The sequence below is a fragment of the Heterodontus francisci genome, chromosome 29 (assembly GCF_036365525.1).
Source record: "Heterodontus francisci isolate sHetFra1 chromosome 29, sHetFra1.hap1, whole genome shotgun sequence".
In the NCBI taxonomy this organism is placed as follows: Eukaryota; Metazoa; Chordata; class Chondrichthyes; order Heterodontiformes; family Heterodontidae; genus Heterodontus; species Heterodontus francisci.
Window position 1 is genome coordinate 19,671,789 of NC_090399.1, and position 13,297 is coordinate 19,685,085.

The following is a 13,297-nucleotide window of genomic DNA, read 5'->3' on the forward strand; positions in this document are numbered from 1 at the left end:
CCTGTGTGACTGCTCCAAACAACATACCATGGCTAGCTGGTCAATCTACACCAGGGCTCCAGGACACTGGAAATCTCCCAGCTCAGGTATTGCGTCTTCCATGGATGAGTTCCTTCCAATCTACCGTCACCAGGCAAGTCACCTTGGAGCCGACTGGACTCGAGATCCAGCTTACCATCCCCTCCACTCTCATCCTCAAGTAGCGTCATAGACAACTGATAAGCTTGGAATAGTGTTAGTCCCACACATGTCCATCAGAGAGGCAATGTGATTATTTACCCTGGACTGGAGGAAATGTGGCCCTTGACAGAACTGAAGTGATGAATTTCTGCTCCTTCAGTCAAGGACAAAACGTAACCAAAATCTGTAATAAAACCAGAAAGTGCTGGAAGTACTCAGCAGGTCTGGCAGCATCATGATGATGAAAGGTCACAGAGCTGAAACGTTAATACTGTTTCTGTCTCCACAGATACAGCCAGACCAGCTGAGCATTTCCATCACTTTCAGGTTTTATTTCAGATTTCCAACATCTGCAGTATTTTGCTTTTATTTTAGTGACCAAGATTTGTACTTGCTGAATGCAAGTTCGGGCCCAATTGGGTGTAGGCTGGAATTGTTGTTTCTCTAGTCTCAATAGACTCTGCTCCCCAGCTTTTCGGTCAGACTACGTCCCAATGATGCTCAGCATCTGTACAGTTCCAGCGACAGAATAAAGTGAAATTCAGGCAATCATCTATGGAAACAGTGTTAAGGATGCTGCCCATCATCACCTGCGTGCTTGAAGCCAACAGAGTAGCCTCGAAATAATGGTTAGTGATAATAGCGAACGCACACATAGTGCGCTCATACGACAAGGCTTTGCTTGCTATTTCAGTAAAGGGATGTTAAGTTAACTTGATTAACTTCAAATAAAAATCTTGTGTTCCACACGAGGGGGGCGTTTGCGCTGAGGAATGGAACAATTCCCATTTAAGGCGCCCAGCGTCAGCTAGTCAGATACAGTACAGCCAAGAGCAGAAAAAAGCCCCGTAATTCTGCCCCAACTGCATGCTCCAGCCGAACAGCATGCCCCCGCTCTGATTTTTTTTTTTAATGTACCATTGCCCACACAGCCACTTTGTGGCTCATCTGAGCGAGGGTGCCAACTAGCGCTGGACCAGGCTGAGTTTGGTACTGTCAGGCCACGTCCATTCGGAGCCGACCGTGATTGCCCAAAACTCATTTCACCCAGAGGACCCCATGCCCCTTATGGCCTTTCATACCACCAGTCTGGCTGTGAATTTAAATCCAGGTCTCAGCGGTGAAAGGCTCGGGTCATCAATCTGTATTAAACTAACCGACATCACAACAGCTTGCGCTTGTACAATGCCTTTAACATAGCAAACGTCCCAAGGCGTGTCACAAGACGACCACTAAATAAAATTTGACACCGAGACACAAAGAGCTATATTTGCACAGGTGATGAAAGGCTTGGCCAAAGAGGTAGGTTTTGAGGAGCATCTTAAAAGTAGAAGAGAGAGGTGGAGAGGCAGAGAGGTTTAGGGAGGGAATTCCAGAGCTTAGGGGCTAGGCAGCGGAAGGCACGGCCACCAATACTGCAGCAATAAAAATCGGGATGCTCAAAAGTTCAGAATTAGACAAACATTGAGGCTTGAGTGCCTGAAAGTGAAAGCTGTTAAGTCACCGTGTTGTTACTACATTCACTACAATAAAGCAAACACTTTGTGCTTTGGTACCACAGCAAAAGGCACTGTACCCTGTGTAAGTAGGTGTCGGAATCCTCTGGCATGTCATAGTTAAATACAATGTTGACTCGCTCAATGTCCATCCCACGGCCGAACAAGTTGGTGGCGACCAGAATCCGCCGCTGGAAATCCTTAAACTGCTGGTATCGGGATAACCTGGGGAAATGAAATGCTTGACAAATTCATTGCATTGATTTAATTTGGTCCTGGGGCTTGGTTGGGGGGTGGGGGGGGGGGGGGGGGGGAGGCGGGGAAAGAGAAATAGAAGCACAAAGGAGGGGGGAAAACAAGAGTCAGCCAAGGATTCGGACTTCTGGTCATTAGCACGCAACCCTTTTGCTGGAAAGTGCATATAAATTGGGCATCACATGACATCAGGATCAAGCTTGGCTGTGAAGCACGCAGCAGTTGGATAGTCCACTGATGTTCAGCACCATGTTCACATTAGAACGGGCACCTGGACAAAGTAAGGGAAGGTGATGAGCCCAGGGAAACATACTCCATAGAGTAGCTCTTCAGAAGAGGGGGGGATGGGAGAAATCTGGAGAGGGGGATGGTTATATGCTAATGCTCAGAGTCACGGTGCAGCCAGGGAAATAGATCTGAGCTCGGGATCTGGTGGCCCACCACAAGGTTTATTCTAGCATGCAGTGAGGGTGGTGGGGAAAGGTGAAACCTGAAGAGGAAGGTCCCAGTAATCTTCCAACAGCTATTTGCAGCGAGAGCCCTATGTTGAAGATTACAGAGGCCTTTCTCCCCACTCTTTCCGCAGCTCTATATGGCTGAGTAGAGAAAGTGGGATTGTTTATCTCAGAGCAGAGAAGGATAAGGGGACACTTAATAAGAGGTTTTCAAAAATATGATAGGTTTTGATAAGAGTAAATAAGGAGAAACTGCATCCGCTGGCAGGAGGGTTGGTAACTAGAGAACACAGATTTAAGATAACTGGTAGAAAAACCAGAGGGGAGTTGGGAAGAAAAGAGTGTTGTCCCAGTGAATTATGATCTAGAACGTGCTGCCTGAAAGGTTGGTGGAAGGAGATTCAATAGTAAACTTTCAAAAGGGAATTGGATAAATAATTGAAAAAGAAAATTGTGCAAGGTTAAGGGGAAAGAAGAAGGGAGTGGAACTAACTGGATAGCTGTTTCAAAGAGCCAACATAGGCTTGATGCATCTGTGCTGTGTGATTCTTTAAGTTCCACACTCCGTTCCCTTACAAACTGGGTCATGAGGGCAAGACTGCTCTCGCCTGACCATCTGTGTCACTGAACGTGGCCGCACTGACCTCTCCTCCTGGGGCATGCCTCGGTGAATGGCTATAGCAGGGAAGTTCTGCTCGACCAAGAGCTGTGCCAAGGCGATGCACCTCTGCACTGACTTTACGAAGATCACCACCTGCAGAGAAACAGAATCTGGTGAAGGCGGAACCTCACAACTCTGCTGTTCACTGTCTACAAGGGTTCCGGCCGGCCAAACATCCGAACCAACAAGCTCTTGACTAATGCGTACAAAGGCATCCCCACAGAAATGCTATTTTCTAACCTTAAACCCATCACCTTTCAATACACGCATCACCCAGTAGTTGTCACATTGCTCACTGAATGCACTAATGCTTCTCATGACGTTTTACAAGAGAAAAGTTAGATTTTGCTATACACAATGTATTATGTTGCTGAGATTTAGCTGTGGCAAACCTAACTTGGCAGTTTAAGGTCCTGTAAGGAAGCGATCCTAAAAAGATAAATTAGCAGCTAATTACTGTTCAGAGTTTCTCTAGAGTGACAGCTGCTCACCTCCTTTCATTACCTCAGCACCTCTCCGGGTTACCCCAAATCACAAAAGAAATGACTGGATTTCATTTCTCGTGCATTATTTTTTTTTAAATAAGCTACAATTTATTTTTGCTTTATGCAGAAGGTGACATCAAGAGCATAGTGGGCTCTGAAGATCTTATACAAAGATACAGATTAGCACCAATAGCTATAAAGAGAGAAAAAAGTCACACTTGAGTCATTACACAGTAATGCTCTTTGTTCACCACGTCAGTGCATCCATCATCAGTGTAAACCCCTGTAGTACATTGAAGTGTTACACCTCAAAGTGCTCACCCCAGATGCAGACAAGTTTGGGCGGACAGAATCTATAATTGTGCTGCTGGCGGGGGAGAGGGGGGTGGGGGGACGCGTCCACAGCTCAAGCAGATGGTGCCCGAGAGTTTCAGGTGTTCCCCGATACACTTCAACAACCTGAACTTCTATAGTGCCTTTACTGCAGCAAAATGTCCCAATGTGCGCTCAAGGAGCAATTATCAAATAACATTTGACACCAAAGCCACAAACGTGAGAGAGAGAAGCAGAGAGGTTTAGCGAGGGAATTCCAGAGCTCAGGGACCAGGCAGCTGAAAACATGGCCACCAACTGTGGAGTGATGAAAAACAGGGATGTGGAAGAGGCCTGAATTGGAGGAGTGCTGAGATCTGAGGGTTTCTGTGAAATCCCAGTGGCAACAATGAATTTTGTTTTGATGCACATCAACATGCACTCTAAATATGGGAGCAACTTCACCATATAGACTACTGTGGTTCAAGAAGGCCCATCATCACCTGCTCAAATGGATAAGAAATGCCAGCCTTGCCATTAAATACCTGGATATCTATATTAATATTTAATTTTGACATGATTTATTTGATGTAACTTTGTTTTCATAATTTTTGTTTTTCTTCCATTTAACAAGTTTTCTCTATTCCTCTCCCTCTGCTGGGCTGTGTGATTCCACAAGCACAGGCAGCTGTCCACTACCTCAACGTGAATGAGCATTCTTCATCTGCGATTCTGGACAGAGAGCATCAGCAGGTTATTCACCTGTAGGGGCATCGCAGTCGCTCCAGCTAAGACCGGGGAACCAATCTGATACCCCCCTGGTCTATATGGCCGAGTACCAGACTGAACAGTCCAGTTACCCGCAAGGCCACCAGAGGAAATTTTGATAGAGTTTATAAATTTTTTTCAATAAACCCAATTTTAAAAATGCTTTTAGCAAAGAAGATTGGAATTTTAAGCTACCCCAATGTCAACCGTGGCTCTGTCAGTAACACTCTCGCCCCTGGGTCAGAAGGTTGTGGGTTCAAGTCCCACTCCAGAAACCAGAGTACAAAAGTCTCGGCTCACACTCCAGTGCAGTTCTGAGGGAGTGCTGCACTGTTGGAGGTGCCGTCTTTTGGATGAGACATTAGGGCAGACAGAGCCTCGGCTCATCAGATGAATGCAAAAGATCCCAAGGCACCATTTAAGGAGTAGGGGTGCTTTTCCTGGCAACCTGGCCACTATTTATCCCTCAACCAACATCACGAAGAAAACATAATATCCAGTCATGATCACATTGCTGTTTGTGGCAGCTTGCTGTGCACAAATTGGCTGCTGCACCTCCTACAACAGTGACTGCACTTCAAAAGTGAACATCCTGAGGTTGTAAAGGCACTATATAAATGCAAGTCTTTCTTTATAACCTGCCCGTCGGGAAACTGACAGGGTTGGGTGCAAAACCGGTTTTGCCTCCTGCCCTTAAAACACTGCAATGCCCTGTTGGATAGCCTTATATGGGAAATTCCCAACCCGCATCCAACACATTGTCAGGTCCCGTCGGGTCGCGGACCTTTACTGATGTAAAGGCCTGCTACCTGACCCGACCTCGACAGGCGCGGGTTCGGGTAGGGTCGGATCGCACTTCCAGGCCCGGCATTCGGGCTCGGTTGGGTTTCCTTTGCAAACCTTTATCTGCCCTGACTTTATCCTCCATTGAAGTCAGTAATACTGGGGTGCGGAGGGTTGTAAAATCGGCATTTTACCCAATCCCGTGGAATCCCCGTCCAGCGAAGTTTGGTTAAAATAACCCCCACAAAATGTTGCGTAAGTTGATCATCTTTTCAATTCATTTCTTCCCCAGCCAACAACCCCCACTCCCCCTCAAACACCTGATTAGAAAGTCCTAAATAAAGGCAGAGAGAATGCTGGATGTACACAGCGATTATCTCATGAAGGGAACATGCCCAAAAGGCCATAACCCATCTTTTCACTCCATTCAGATGTTGGGGTGAACCTGCCATGTACTCCAGGCTGTATTGCTGTTTCTACTACCCCACCTTTCCCCCCCAAGAGGAAGGGACTATGGGAGGTGTCGATACCTGGTTGAATTCCAAAACATCGAGCAGGTCGAAGAGCTTGCGGTTCTTCTCGTTGTCTTTCAGTTTCACGTAGTACTGTTGCAATCCATGCAGGGTGAGCTTCGTCTCATCATCTACAAAGATCTCCATCGGCTGTGAAGCAAATTACCCCAATGTTAAATCCACGCCCCCCTCTAAGCAGCCTCCGAGCTTTACCGCTCTGAGACCACCACCCCCCCCCCCCCACCCCGCCCCAACCCACACAAGATATTCCATCGTTCTAAGAACAGCAAGACAACAATCTTGTACTAATGACATGCTGAGAGATGCTAACAGGAAGGTCACCAACCCTTTGGGAAATGAATGCCAAGCGTGAGATTACACCGTTCTTAACCCTCTCCCGCACGTCAGCTAGGTTTCCCAACAAAAAAAACTTTTCACTGCAATGCACAGACTAAGCTTGTATATCCTCGAGTATAGAAGATTAAGGGATGGGCTAATCAAGGGTTTTGTGGTGATCGAAGGAATCGACAGGGCAGACAGAGAGGAACTATTCCCTCTGGTGGGGATGCTAGAATAGAAATTTCTTCTGTTCCCCTTTCTCGTTCTCTTAGTGGCAATTTCAAATTAATGACCCCTGGTCATTAGAGCTGCGCCATTCAGGGTGATGTCAGGAAGCACTTCACACAAAGCGGAGTGGAAATCTGGAACTCTGGCCTAAGAAGATGCTGAGGTTGGAGGTCAATTCAAAACTGAAAACGGAGATTGATAGACTTTTATTTATTTTTATTTTGTTATTTAGAGATACAGCACTGAAACAGGCCCTTCGGCCCACCGAGTCTGTGCCGACCAACAACCGCCCATTTATACTAACCCTGCAGTAATCCCATATTTCCTACCACCTACCTACACTAGGGGCAATTTACAATGGCCAATTTACCTATCAACTTGCAAGTCTTTGGCTGTGGGAGGAAACCGGAGCACCCGGCGAAAACCCACGCGGTTCCAGGGAGAACTTGCAAACTCTGCACAGGCATTACCCAGAATCGAACCCGGGTCCCTGGAGCTGTGAGGCTGCGGTGCTAACCACTGCGCCACTGTTAGGTAGGGGTATTAAAGGATGTGGAGCCAACGAGATGGAGCAGATGTAGTTAAGGTGCAGAGCAGCTGTGATCGAATTCAATGGTGGAACAGGCTTTAGGGGGCTGAATGGTCTCCTATGTTCCAAATATCCCAGAAGTTTGACATATTCAGTTACCTTAAATCAGTGTCCATTGTATAACTGCTGCACCAGGAGACCGTAAAGTCATTTCACAAGCACTAGGAGACACCTCGGGACGGAACGCTCCAACCATAACCTCCACCTTCTCTGCACTTAAAACCCCTTTGACCCAAGAGCGCGCAATCCTGTGGTTAATGACCACAGTGGCTGCCTTACGACAGAATGGACCACTCTGCAGTCAGTCAAATTAGATGAAGAAAGAAACTTTAAGAGCTTGCTTCACTGCATTATCGGGAAAGCCTTTTAAATCAGTACTTTCTCCGAGTTCATCAAGCATGCAGTCGGATCATACTGAGCAAGGAATCTTGTTCCTGGTGTGTGCCCCGTTGTTTGATCTCAGCAGAGGCAGATGTGAGGGGCAATTTGCTTCAATTAACTTCAGTGCTTCAGAGTTAGAAGCTAAGAGCGAGGAGCAGCAGTAGGTCATTCGGCTCCTCGAGCTTGCTCCGCCAATCAATAAGATCATGGCTGATTTTCTACAACTCCACTTTCCCACCCTATCCCCATATCCCTCGATTCCCTTAGTGTCCAAAAAAATCTATCAATCTCAGTTTTAAATATACTCAACGATGGAGTATTCACAGCTCTCTGGGGTAATGAATTGCAAAGATACACAATGCTCAGTGAAGAAATTTCTCATCATCTTAGTCCCAAATAGCCGGCCCCTTATCCCGAGACGATGAGCCCTAGTTTTAGACTCTGCAGTCAGGGAAAACAGCCTCTCATCATCTAACCCATCAATCCCTCTCTGAATTGTTTTTTAAACCTTTCAATGAGTTCGTCTCTCCCTCTCCTAAAGTCCACAGAATATAGGCCCATTGTACTCAATCTCTCCTCATAGGAGAATCCCCTCATCCCAGGAAACAACCTTGTGAATCTTCATTGCACCCCCTCTATGATAAGTATATCCTTCCTTAGGTACGGACACCAAAACTGTACACAATCCTCCAGGTGTGGTCTCACCAAAGCCCTATACTATTACTGCAAGATTTCCTTACTCCAATCCCCTTGTAATAAAGGCTAACATATCATTTGCCTTCCTAATTGCTTGCTGTACCCAAAGGGTCACTACCCGACCTGAACCAGACGGGACACGACGACACGTGTCGGGCCGGATCGGACATGCTTTATCACCACCTCAGGTAAGTGACTTTAATGTTAATTTACTTTTTGGACTTTAAAGGTGGTTTTGCAGGTTATTTTAAGCTTGTGCAGGTAAGGAACAAAGTGAAAAACAAAAGGTAAGTTAACTGATGGTCAGGTCGGGTCGGGCACGGGAAAAAAATGGAAGGACCTGGGCCGGGTCGGGCAAAGGTTTGGATTGGGCTCTGTCGGGCGTGGGTCAGGTCTCCAGCTGTCCCTACATTTTAACTTTCTGTGATTCGTGTACAAGGATGCCAAAATCTCTCTGTATACTAACATCTATTAGTCTCTCTCCTTTTAAAAAAATTCCACTTTTATAGCGGGCAAAAGAAATTGGTTTCGGTTTCTGTTCCTATCCAGTGATTTCCCCCTCCCGAATTGAAGTCCATGTACACAGATAAAGTAACAACATGATCGTGCGCAGTTGTGTGCTACCCAAGGCCAAATAACCTGCTGGTGCTCACTTTCGTTCTGCACATCGAGGATGGTCATTTGAGTGAGGTACCAGTCTCTGTGGTATGATAGCTCAGAGCCTTCAGCATTGGAAGAGAGACTGGTGAGCAAGGATTCAAGCAAAGCTTTCTCCACAATCAGCAGTCGGATGACAGGATGCGATAGAGTGGCAGGCCCGACATAGTGGTTTGGGGGTTAGGCCACACTCTCCCGCACTCAATACATGTCAGAGACAAGGGAGGAAGAAAATATAGCGAGGTCGAAAAGACAACAATTAGCTGAGCTTTTAATTACCGTTGATTTTTGTTTTTGAAAAAGCAGGATGCAATACTAAGGCTTTATAAATTACTAGTTAGGTCCCAGCTGGAGTATTGTTTCAATTCCGGACAGCACACTTTAGGGAGTGTACACACATCTTTGAATTTGAAAATGCCATTAAAAAAAACAAACTTGGCTTTATTAATAGACAGAGTACAAAAGCAAGGAAGTTATGCTAAACCTTTATGAAACCCTATTTGGCCTCAGCTGGAGCATTGCATTTAATTCTGGAGACAACACTTTAAGAAGGTTGTCAAGGCCTTGGAGAGGGTGCAGAGATTTGCTAGAATGGTACCAGGGATGAGGGACTTCAGTTATGTGAAGAGGCAGGAGAAGCTAGGATTGTTCTCATTACAGCACAGAATGTTAATGGGAGACTTAACAGAGATCTCCCAAATCATGATGGCTTGGGCTAGATAGCTCTTTTTCATAAGTAGCAGGAGTAGGCCATGCAGCCCCTCGAGTCTGCTCTGCCATTCAATAAGATCATGGCTGATCTGATCGCGAGCTTAACTCCACTTTTCTGCCTGCACCCCCCCCCCCCCCCCCCCCCACATAACCCCCGACTCCCCTGTAGTTCAAAACGCTGTCTAACTCAGCTTTGAATATATTCAATGACGCAGCCTCGACTGCTCGCTGGAGAACAGAATTCCTAAGATTAACGACCCTCACAAAAGAAATCCCTCCTCATCTCCACCTTAAATGGGTGACCCCTTATTCTGAAACTATGTACCCTAGCTCTAAATTCCCCCATGAGGGGAAACAGCCTCTCACCGTCTACCCCGTCGAGCCCCCTCAGAATCTTATGTTTCAATAAGATCACCCTTTCTTCTAAACTCCGAGTATAGGCAAACCTGCTCAACCCTTCCTCATAAGACAACCCCTTCATCCCCAGAATCAACCTAGTGAACCTTCTTTGAACTGCCTCCAATGCAAGTATATCCCTCCTTAAATAAGGAGACCAAAACTGTAATCGGTACTCTAGGTGTGGTCTCACCAATGCCCTGTACAGGTGTAGCAAGACTTCCCTACTTTTATACTCCATCCCCCCTTGCAATAAAGGCCAACATTCCATTTGTCTTTTGAATTACTTGCTGTACCCTTTGGCCGGCAGGACACAATGGGCAGAATGGCCTCCTTCTGTGCCGAAAATCTTTCTACATTTCTATTAGAGGTTTTGATGGAGTAAATAAGGAGAAACTGTTTCCACTGGCAGGGGTGTCAGTAACCAGTGGACACAGATTTAAGGTTGGCAAAAGAACCTGAGGAGAAATGCACAGCCTGAGAGGGTAGAGGACACAGATTCAATAATAACTTTCAAAAGAGAACTGGATATAGACTTAGAAAAGAGAAATTTGCAGGGCTACGGGGAAAGACCAGGGGAGTGGGACTAATTAGCTTTTACAAAGAGCTGGCACAGGCACAATGGGCTGAGTGGCTGTCTTCTGCCCTGTATCATTCTATGAAATACCCAGAGAGGCCACCATCCGGACAGAGGTGGCACCAATAACCAGTTTGAGACAGGGAGCTGGTCCAATGTCTGAAAACCGCCCAAACAGTTAAGGAGATTAATGAATTCAGAAAATGATAGATTCAGCCCCCATTTTTAAAATAGGGGCATTAACCAGAACGAAAACGAAATATTCTTAGCTTGGAAATAGCAATTTAAAAATAATACATTCTTTATAAGGGCTGCGTCGTTGGTAGCTTCATTATTATACAGAATTTACAGCACAGATACAGGCCATTTGGCCCTACTGGTCCATACTGATGTTTATGCTCCACAGGAGCCTTCTCCCACCCTTCATCTAAACCCATCAACAGCACCCTTCCATTCATTTCTCCATCATGTGTTACATCTCTCCTTGTCCAAGGACCATCTCGAGTGTGGAAAGCATTGGTAAACAAGGAAGAGAGAAAATGGGGCAGCAGAAACTAGGGAGGAAGGGGTTCCCAAAAGTACAGTCAGAGAGAAGGGTGCTTGTGTGGTTTGGGAAAGCAGAGCAAGATTTAGGGAGGGACTTAAGGGTGCTGTGGCTGAAGAGGTCACCACCAGTGGGGGGAAATGAGGGAATGCCCAAGAAGCAGGGTTTTCATGCAAGGGCTCCAGAGCATCCAGTTTAAACCTATTTTCAGAGAGCCATCCAGCAACCACACTGAGACTGTCTCTAAAGCAGCCTGTGTTAATTATTTAATATAAGCATAAAATGCATGGGCAGACTTATGGGAGCATGCAAGGCCACATTGTTGGCATCATGCATGCATCATTGCAATGATAAGCTGAGGGCAATTACAATGCACCTCTCCCTGCAACTTGATACAGCCCTTTAAGTGCTGCACTGAGTAATTGCTAGCAATGGTACCTACCACCAAGGCGTTACTTAATGATCAAAATCAAACAAATGTATTTAAAGGGAAGCTAGATAAGCACATGAGCGACAAAGGAATAGGAGGCTACGCTGATATAAACGAGAGTGGGTTAAGGCTCGTGCAGAGCACCATTGCCAGCATAGACCAGTTAAGACAAATGGCCTGTTTCTGTGCTGTACATTCTTTGTAATGATGTCCAACATAGCTTTCTAAAAAAAAAAAATCAAAAGTCTCCAGTTCCATAAACATTAATAAAAGACCGTCAAATCTATAGAGCAGCCCAAAGGATTAGACGCTGATGGACAAAGTGGAAAACCTCCTGCTAATCATCATGGATAGAAAACGGGAGGTGAAAAATGACTGACAGGAGGAATTCCACCCCCACGCAGGATGCAAGGAAAAGAAAGCAATTTTTACTGAGGAAAACCAAACTGTCTATTGTGGCTGCTCAAAAGAAAAATAAATCCGGTTAATGCTGGAAATAGGCAGCAGCTAAAGACTTTGTTTTAGAAAAGGTATTGAATGGGTTATTATTCCTTTTCTTGGGCTGTTGGATTTCCTGAGCACAATTAATACAGGAGAATATCTCACTCCCCAGACAGAACGCACCCAGTTTCCCTTCCATTAATTTAAGTGGAAAATCAACTGGATTCACTGACAGTCGTACGTTCCGTCCTGCCCAATTTTCTTGTCTGTGCTGTGTCGGGCGATCCACAGCTCAAGAACAGTAAAATCGTCCCCGTGACTATCAGTGACAGAAGTCGGCATGCCACGACTCTTCCATTCTAGCCCTTGTACGCCCTCCGCCCCATAACCCCATCACTTCATTTAATGCAGGCCAATTAACCTCTTTCTGTTTTCAGCTGACAAAAATGCAGAAACCCTTACTTTCCAATAACAGATGCTGACAGGCCTGTTGTATATTTCCAGCATTTTGTTTTGTCTTTAATTCATCTATCATAGCTGCTGCAATCTAAAGAGTCAATTTCAAATGAAACATTTAGTATGTAAACTTTTGTAAATACAGGGTATATTGGTGAGGTAAAATAACTGGGATGGATCTATAAAAAAACGCCAGTGTTTATAATAAAGATAGATGGGCCTGTGGTTTTTAGTGCGCACTTCATATTAATATTTGTCAGCCCAATGCAAAATAAAAGGTGGAAAATTTGACAGATTCGTGACATTATTTAGAGTGCTTCAAACCTCTAGGAAGTTTCTGTGTAGATATATAACCCCTTTGATGAAGTAAAACATCCCAGGGCACTTCTCAGGAGCATTACCAAATAAAATTTGGCACCATCACATAAGGAGATATTAGGATAGGTGGAGAAAAGCTTGGACAAAGAGGTAGGTTTAGGGAGAGTCTTAGAGAGAGATAGCCAGATGGAGAGGTTTAGGGAGGGAATCCCAGAGCTTAGAGCCTTGGTAGCTGAAGGCATGACCACCAATGGTGGAATGAGTAAAATCAGGAATGCCCAAAAGACCAGAATTAGATGAGTGTCTCAGAGGGTTGTAGGACTGGAGGAGAACGCAGAGATAGCAAGTGGCAGGGACATTGAGGGAACTGAAAACAAGGATAAGTTTAAAATCAATGCGTTGCGAACCGGGGCCAGCGCAGGTTGGGGAGCACAGGGGTGATGGGCGAATGGGGCGAGTTAGGATACGGGTAGCAGAGTTTTGGATGAGGATGGGAGGCTGGCAAGGGGAGAAATGGAACAGTCAAGTATAGCGGTAACAAGTGCAAGGATGAGGGCTTCAGTCACAGAAATAGTTGAAAAGGAAACAGTTGTATATGTTTTCAGGAAGAGCAGTTGGATTTTTATT

At 45.6% G+C, this 13,297-nt stretch overlaps 1 protein-coding gene across 2 annotated transcripts in view; it reads right to left on the reverse strand.

Annotated features, from left to right (window-relative positions):
- LOC137346174 (spliceosome RNA helicase DDX39B) overlaps window positions 1-13,297 on the reverse strand; it is a 36,078-nt gene that overhangs the window by 2,769 nt on the left and 20,012 nt on the right. For both annotated transcript variants that reach the window (XM_068009555.1, XM_068009556.1), the window contains 3 exons: window positions 5,926-6,057; window positions 3,031-3,140; window positions 1,757-1,901 (listed from right to left, as the gene is read on the reverse strand). In XM_068009555.1, the coding sequence (XP_067865656.1) occupies window positions 1,757-1,901; window positions 3,031-3,140; window positions 5,926-6,057 (387 nt within the window). The remainder of the gene's footprint in view (window positions 1-1,756; window positions 1,902-3,030; window positions 3,141-5,925; window positions 6,058-13,297) is intronic.